General features: G+C 46.8%; 1 protein-coding gene across 1 annotated transcript; it reads left to right on the forward strand.

Annotated features, from left to right (window-relative positions):
* The first annotated feature begins 892 nt into the window (after positions 1-892).
* On the forward strand, positions 893-2,187 carry LOC115332127. The gene is made up of 2 exons (XM_040503246.2): positions 893-973; positions 1,289-2,187. The coding sequence occupies exons 1-2, from the start codon at positions 968-970 to the stop codon at positions 2,138-2,140; spliced, it is 858 nt and encodes a 285-aa protein (XP_040359180.1). The 5' UTR covers positions 893-967; the 3' UTR covers positions 2,141-2,187.
* Positions 2,188-8,511: the final 6,324 nt, after the last annotated feature.

Here is an 8,511-nt window from a genome sequence, read left to right on the forward strand (position 1 = left end):
CTTGAATTGTGAAAACACGTATAAGACACGAAAAAAACCGCGCCGGCGCCCTTTCACAGCGGTAATCTTTCGCGCCTGTAACCCGAGTTGCATACAGTAGTGATGCACGACCGCGTGACTGTACGATGCTCTTCCAGATTGCAAAGGGCAGTTGCGGCTTTTGAACCCAAGATTCCCTAGGTGTTACAGCTCGAACGCTTTCTTCATATGCCCTGGGCTGGAGTCCGGTAGCCTACTCGGCAACCGATAGCCTTTTTGATTTATACCGGTTAGCACCTTTTCTTAAGTGCTTGTAACAGAACCCACGTTACTTGCCTACCGTTCGAAGGTTTCTGAGTGCATTGGCAGTTGCAAGCTTTGCACGTTTGAAGCTCTTTGTGTCTCTTCGGTGCAGCGAAAATGACCGTCAGTTCCGTTGCACCTGCTATCCGTTTTACTTTTCGGCAACTTTCCATGAACTTGGAAACGATGAGGCTAGTTGCTTATCTGCACTGTAAAAAAAAACCGTAAGTTAACAGCCTTTTTCAAAACTGGAAAGCGCCGTGAGAGGTGCGCACGGACAAAACGCCGTAGAGGCGACATGACGGCTCGAGTCCGTAAATGTACGGCTTCACATATTTCTTAGTTCAGGTCTGTGTTCCCTTTTCTTTGAAGTAAAAACACATAACACACGCCACGTTTGCTCTAGAGATAGTTTTCTTGTTGGCAGATGTCTCATGTTACGTGCCATTCGTGCCAATGCTAAAATCTCTTTCGAACGGCGGAGGGAGACCCACCCAAAGGCCGGCGCACTCAGCTCGCGGACGACGACAACCGAGCAAGGAGCGCCGTCCATCACGTGATGGACGGCGCTCCTTGCTCGACGTCAACAGATGCGCCAGTCATAAAAGAACAACATCCGGCGACTGCACTCTGTGGGCTCGGTGGCTGTGCCACAACACGGTCCATTAACCCGCTGTCCTACACCATGCAGGTCCTTACCTCGTTCATCACCCTCGTCATGGTTCCAGCCTTCCTGAATGATACCTGGATTATCGCCACGGAAAGTACGCCCCTTCGCCACGCGCACGGCTCGAGAGATTGGCAGTCATCAACAGCAAACGCGCCGCTAAACCTTGTGGCGCTGCCATCTGATCCGTGGATCCCCAGTTCATCGTGGGAAGCACCATCGTCATCGACGTCAACAGATGCGCCAGTCATAAAAGAACAACATCCGGCGACTGCACTCTGTGGGCTCGGTGGCTGTGCCACAACACGGTCCATTAACCCGCTGTCCTACACCATGCAGGTTGGTCTGTCATACGTTAGCTCGTCTAAGAAATCGAGCAACTATCTTTTAGTACAGCTGCCGAGCCTGCAGTGTTGCATTGCCGTTGCTAGAGAATGTGCTCAAGTCATCCGCCGCTTACTGATGTTGTCTGGAGATGTAGAGACTAATCCGGGTCCTGTTACCTCAAGTGAAATCCTAAGCGAATTGCAGAAGCTGTTTGCAGGTCAAACTAAACTCATCGAGGAGGTAAAGGGCCTAAAAAGTCAGCTGCAGATAACCGATAGGACCATATCGGACTTAAGCAGGCGGATGACTGACCTGGAGGGTCATTACCAAGGCCTTTCCACGCTACGTGCTGAGGTGGAGGCCACGGTGACCAGGGCCGCCCACGCGGCTCGTCAGGTCTCTGACCTTGAGGCCCGTGTGGACGACACTGAAAATCGATCCCGACGAAAGAATCTAATATTTTATGGTGTGCCCGATCCCTCACCTACAGAGACTTTTGCCCAGTCCGAACAAAGAATCATTCGCCTTTGCTCTGAACTTTTTGATGTAACATTAGACTCGAAAGAAATAGAACGTGCCCACCGCCTCGGGCGTCATTCGGTCGAGCGTCCACGACCAATAATAGTGAACTTCTCCTTTTTCAAAACTAAAGAAGCCATCCTTTCGAATGGCCGTAAATTAAAAGGTACTAACTTCAGCATGGGCGAAGATTTTTCCCGCTCAGTTCGCAACGCACGGAAGCACCTCCTTGCCTTTGCTAGAAGCAAATCTGCTCCCTTTTCTTTGCGCTACAAAACACTGCTCATCGGCGCAAAACGTTACGTTTTCGATGAATCATGCCAATCAGTCAAAGAAATCTCATAGCAATCGCACCGTCAACAGAAAATTACAACACGCCCCCAACGTGCCCCTCGAACTAATCTTTCTTTTTCGGTGATCTTTACTAATATACGCAGCTTTCTTCCGAAGCGCGAACTCGTATCTGGCGTTGTATTATCTTCTGAATGCAATGTACTTGTGCTCACTGAAACTTGGCTAACCAGTGATGTTACTGACTCCGAAGTTTTAGCGTACCTGCCAAATTTCCGTCTCTTTCGTAATGATCGCAAAGGTACTCGCGGGGGAGGTGTTCTCATTGCCGTAAACCATCAAATACCATGCACTACTATTAACACTTCATCCGATCTGGAAATACTCTGGCTCATCTGTCATGCCGCTCCTGAAACAGTGCTGTTGGGTGTCTGTTACAGGCCGCCGCATAATAGTCCCGATTTTCCGGGGCAGCTTAACGATATGCTGTGCCACCTCAATGCAAAACATCCCAATGCCCACATACTTCTTTTTGGCGATTTTAATTACCCTTATGTCGATTGGGCTAACCTGGCGCCTACAACAACGAGCAACGCAGAAACGAGAGAATTTATCGATGTTTGCCTCAATTTTAACCTGTCCCAAATATTAACTGAGCCAACACGTGTCACGCAAGAGACTGCAAGTCTCTTGGACCTAATATTAACCAACCGTCCTGACAGTATGTCGTCAATTACTTACCTACGGGAAATTAGTGACCATAAGGTCATTCACGCTGATTTTATGTTTTCGCCGACGTTGCCCCCTTCTCAAAATAAAACAATTCGCCTCTACAACAAAGGAAATTATGAAGCGATAAATAACCATTTAACCAATTTTTTTACTGACTTTGAGGCTGCTTATCAAAGTCGATCCATCCATGAAAATTGGGTACTACTCAAGAACAAGTTTAACGAATTAATAAATACATTTATTCCTAAAATCAGTTTTCGTGTTAGCCGACAGAAGCCATGGTTCACTAAAACCCTTAAGAGGCTGGAAAATAAAAAAAAGCGTCTTTTTCGCTCTGCGAAGTCAAAACCAAACCCATGCGCGTGGGAAAGGTACTACGAGGCCGAAGAAACATATTTAAACGCGATCATTGAAGCCAAGCGCTCATTTTTCCTTATTGACTTACCAAACATATTAATCAATAACCCAAGAAAGTTCTGGCAGGTCATAAACCCTCAGCAGACTCCCGGTTTAACTCTTGCCGATGAATCGGGGAATGTGCTTAGCGATAGTGAGTGCGCTAACATGTTTAATATCGCGTTCTCATCAGTGTTTACTCAAGAGCCCGACGCACCACTCCCACCCGTAATCGTAACTATTGAATCGGAAATGCACCCTATCTCATTTTCCACTGCCGGTATTTCGTCTATTATTGATAACATCAAGTTGTCATCATCAGCGGGCGTCGACGAAATCACCTCGAAATTTTTGAAGAATTGTAACCATGTATGTTCATCATTTTTCTCACTTATGTTCTCGCAGTCACTTTTCACAGGCGGCATTCCAGATGACTGGAAGGCGGGGAAGGTCGTTCCCGTTTTCAAATCGGGCAACAAGGACTCTCCATTAAATTATCGACCCATTTCCTTAACAAGCGTACCCTGCAAAATCATGGAACACGTCATTTATACCCACGTTATGAACTTCCTGGACTCTAACCAATTCTTTCACTCTTCTCAGCACGGGTTTCGCAGGAACTTCTCCTGCGAAACTCAACTAGCTCTCTTTCTCCACGACTTGCATACCAATCTCGACTCTAACTGCCAAACTGACGCTATCTTCCTGGACTTTGCAAAAGCCTTCGACAAAGTACCTCATAGACGCTTGCTACTAAAACTTTCTCGGCTAGGATTAGACCCTGACGTCTTGAAATGGATACAGGAATTCTTGACTAATCGCTCTCAGTCCGTCCTCGTTAATAACCAGTCCTCCAACTGCCTACCGGTATCATCAGGTGTTCCCCAGGGCTCCGTCTTGGGCCCACTGCTATTCCTCATATATATTAACGATTTACCCTTACACGTTACTTGCCAAATCCGTATGTTTGCCGATGACTGCGTTATTTACCAACCAGTTGCTAACATTTCTGACCAAATCAATCTACAGGAAAACCTCAACCGCATCCAGGAATGGTGCGACCACTGGCTCATGTCACTTAATCCTAATAAATGCAAACTCATGTCCTTTCATCGCCGAACCAACCCTTTCCTTTTTCCCTATTCAATTGCTAACACTCCCGTCGAACTAGTACAATCCTATAAATATCTTGGTGTCACCTTAGGTAGCGACCTATCATGGCGCGCACATGTCACTAACATTATCTCATCAGCAAATAAAAGTTTAGGATTTCTAAAACGCCATCTACGTACCGCTCCTCAAAGCATAAAACTGCTAGCATACAAATCACTCGTAAGGTCAAAGCTGGAATACGCATCCCCCATCTGGAGCCCGCACCAAGCCTATCTCAGTTATGCACTCGAACAGGTTCAGAACCGCGCCACCAGATTCATCCACTCATCTTACTCGTACAAAGTTAGTATCTCATCCTTAAAAGCTGAATCGGGCCTTTTAGACCTCTCCTCTCGTCGCCAAACTGCTAGCTTATGTCTATTTCACAAGTTTTTCTATTCTCCGCTCCATCACGCGCCCTACATTGTACCCCACGCCCGCATCTCTCTCCGAACAGGTCACCCATTGCAGGTCACCCGTCACCGCACTAGAACTGCCACTTTTTTCAATTCCTTCTTCCCCCGTACTGCAACAGACTGGAACGGCCTTCCCGGCGAAGTTGCTACGATCACCTGCCCATTAAGGTTTGCTGAAGCTGTGTCAACCATCAATCCAACGTAACAACCTATTGTTCAAGTTATTGTTTTTTTTTATATATTCTCCCACCCCTTATGTAATACCCCTCCCGAAGGGGTCTTTAAGGAAATAAAGTGAAGTGAAGTGAAGTGAAGATGTTTACTTCCCGGTCTGTATGCTCGCTCGCGCGTGAACCACCACGGGCGGGAAGGGCGGCAACACTCTTCGTCGTCGCCGCGATCATCTTTCACCATTCAACCGGACTAAGAAGGTAAGCCAGCTCATTTTCGCATGCGCCTTGCGAGATAATCGAAGTGTAGAAGGAATCAAAGACGCGTTACTTAACGCAATGGCGCGGGCTGAGTCAGAAAACGCGCCATATTTTTTGCTTTAGCTTCCGGACTCAGTTGCGCGAGGGAAACCTATCCACGCATCAGACTCGACTCGATGGACGTGTGCAGGCGCAGGGCTCATCGCCATGACTGTTTGGTTTGCTCTGGGCTGAGTGGGCTCTCCCGAACTCCTGTTCGTACCTTTTGCTTTCGGGCGCCGTCACCCTTTCGCTTTCGGGCGCGGTAAGAACCGGAGAAATCAGATTTTAACATGAAAGACTGAAGCGCGCTCATTGAATAATCATAATGAGCGCTGTCGCGTACTGAATTTAAGAGCATGTCGTGTTTTCTCTAGTTTATACACTGATGTTTAGGACAATTGCCGGATCGCGTACCCCCGCTTGATCGCTGCAGCCCGAGTGCGGCCACCGGACGGCAATCTTGCATGTTGAGAAAGCGCGCTTTTGGAGCGTTGCGGAGGCTGGTGGCAGCGTGCTGAAGACACGGTTTCTACTCGTTCGTCGTCATTCACCGAAGAAGTTCTTTAAAACTATGTAAGATATGAGACTTGCGAATGAAAACACGTGACAATGTTTACGGAAGCGCAGTGCAGCAGAAAAAAGGCACAACTCGTCGAAAGCAAGTTTCGCCGGTCTCGCGGCATGTTCAAAGCTTCCTTGGCACCCCGAAGCGCTGCGTCTCTATGCCTTCGCACGCTTGGATGCCGGTCAAGAATCGACACCGTGTGAATGTGTTTTGCGAGTGCAATGTGGCTGTAGCCGTATGTGCCTCTGGAGCAGCGGTTTACTTTACTCTGACGACTGTATTTGTAACTAAGTGGCGACGGAAGAAAGGGGGAAGTACTTCTTTTTTTTTTTTTTTTGCTAGACGGTTCAGAGAATATTGCGCACAACAGCTCCTCATCAGTGATCAGCGGTGTCTCATTATCAACCTACTTAATTTCACTTGACGTTTGAGCACGGCTCGAATAATTGTGATTGGTCAACAGACTGCACACGACCATATGGACCGCGCTTCAAAGATCTCCATTCTCGCCGTCTTGTACTTTTGCCTTCGAAAACCCTCCTTGCTCTACAGCGTTGCTCTATTTGTGCTGCTATGTGATCTATTAGAGTAGATTTGGAACACAGCCATGGTTAATAGTGCATAAGAGCAACTGTACAGATTGCTTTCCCCCCTTTATTGATAGCAACTCGCCTGAACATCTGGATGCTCCAGAACTCTTTAGCCGATATAAGATGCAAAGACATCTGTGCACGACACACCTTCAAAACATTTTCGCTGCACCAATTCTTGATCAGTATCCTAGCGTGCGAAGACACAGAGACTCAGCGCTTCGGCATGCCAAGGAAGCTTTGATCATGCCGCAAGACCGTCGAAACTTGCTTTCGACGAGTTGTGCCTTTCTCTTGCGGCACTGGGCTTCCGTAAAAATTCACACATGTTGCTCGCTTATATTTGCCTACGTAAAAGCGACTATTAAAATATATGCTCAAGCAAAAAGTGGCCACTTTCCGAGAAGTGTGTCCAACCCTTAGTTTCCCTTTTGTAGTAGCTTCTCCTTGGGTGGAACGATTATTGATACCTTGCGTGTGGGGAAGAGCGGTGTCAATCATTCTTTCGGTGGCACCGATTACTTGAGAAACACTCGTATGAATGAATCTTCCTCCCATTATTTTCATTTTAGGGAAAAATGCTTGTTCTGACGTGTGGTTTATTCGCTATGTTTAAATAGTTTTGTTGCTTTGCAGTTGTCGAAGGTGGGACTGATTTAGTTATTGCATCAAGCTTTAAAGGCAATGAGGTCATTGCCAAAGTTCTGTGTTTTTGCTTTCTATCCCCATTTCCAACAGCATTCTTTTTGCTGTGAATAATTGTGTGTCATAATTGCAGTTATGATAGTTTTTATGACACTGTGAGGAACTGCGGGAATTCCTATAGTTCTTGCATCGCTTTTTACAATGTGATAAACCGTAATTTCTGCTCCAAAAGCTCAAATGTGGGGGACACGCTATCACAGCCGTGATGAAGCATTCACGCATCTTTTTGCTGCAGATTATACTTCTGAGCATCGCCAGCAGTGACGGGGCCCATATGCTGGACGAACTACAGGACGCCACGAAATTGATTGTTCTCGAGCCAACCACGGGAAAACAGTGGTTCCTGGGACCCATCTTGGTGGATTTCAAGTTGGGAGCATTAAGAGCCTGCCAGCACTGGTCTTCAGCTACGATGCCTCTACAGAAGCCGCTATCCAACGCCAGTCGTTCGAGGCACGCTACCACAGCCATGAAGGAACGCTCGGACATCTTTTTGCTGCAGGTTCGTTATTTGAATACTTAAACTTGCCGTCGTTCAAGCAACTATTGTCTGCTAGTGGTATCCTGCCCCGGTGCTTGGTTGTGCTGTTTTCGTTGCGTGTGGTCTTGGTTTCGGGACGTCATGTCCTTAAGTTTGCAGTGTGAAATAAATTAAATGAAATATGTGCTACAAAAGCCATGTTTTTGCTGCAGAAGCTGTTACAAGCAGTTCTTTTGTAAGCTTCAGCACTGATGATTCCATTTTGTCTGTTAATGCATGAAAACATTAGCCACTCGTGCTTTCTTGCCTTTGAGACATGCTCAGATAATTATATGGTTTGAAGTTGAACTGGGGGGGGGGGGGGGGTGCGGGGGCTTCATTGTTTACTTTTAGAATGTAACACGCATCTCCAATGTTCAGCTCAACGAGCTTCCCGCAGCGTCCATCTGCATCACACTAGGCAAGCCTTTGTGCATCTTTTGGCATGCAGGATACAACACTACTTTATTTCAATTGTAGGCTACTGCATTACCGTAAAATACCAGGCAAGCGCCCACTCATAATTTAGAGATAATCGCGAAAAAAATGGGGGAATGGGCGCTTGCCTGGTCATCAAATTTACATATAAATGTACTGTGCATATTTTCTCAGATCTTAGAAATTTGGATATCGGCACTTCATGTGGAATGGGCGGATGCATGGTATTCTACGGTAGCTAAGAGTTGCACTTGGAGTGTCGTTCGGTACAATGAAAATAGTTTTTCTTCATATGTTCACAAATCTAGCGTGCCAAGGCACAGAGACTCAGCGCTTCGGCATGCCAAGGAAGCTTTGATCATGCCGCAAGACCGTCGAAACTTGCTTTCGACGAGTTGTGCTTTTTTCTCTCGGCACTGCGCTTCCGTAAAAACTCAC

This window comes from Ixodes scapularis, unplaced genomic scaffold (genome assembly GCF_016920785.2).
Source record: "Ixodes scapularis isolate PalLabHiFi unplaced genomic scaffold, ASM1692078v2 ptg001200l_1__unscaffolded, whole genome shotgun sequence".
NCBI classification, from domain to species: Eukaryota; Metazoa; Arthropoda; class Arachnida; order Ixodida; family Ixodidae; genus Ixodes; species Ixodes scapularis.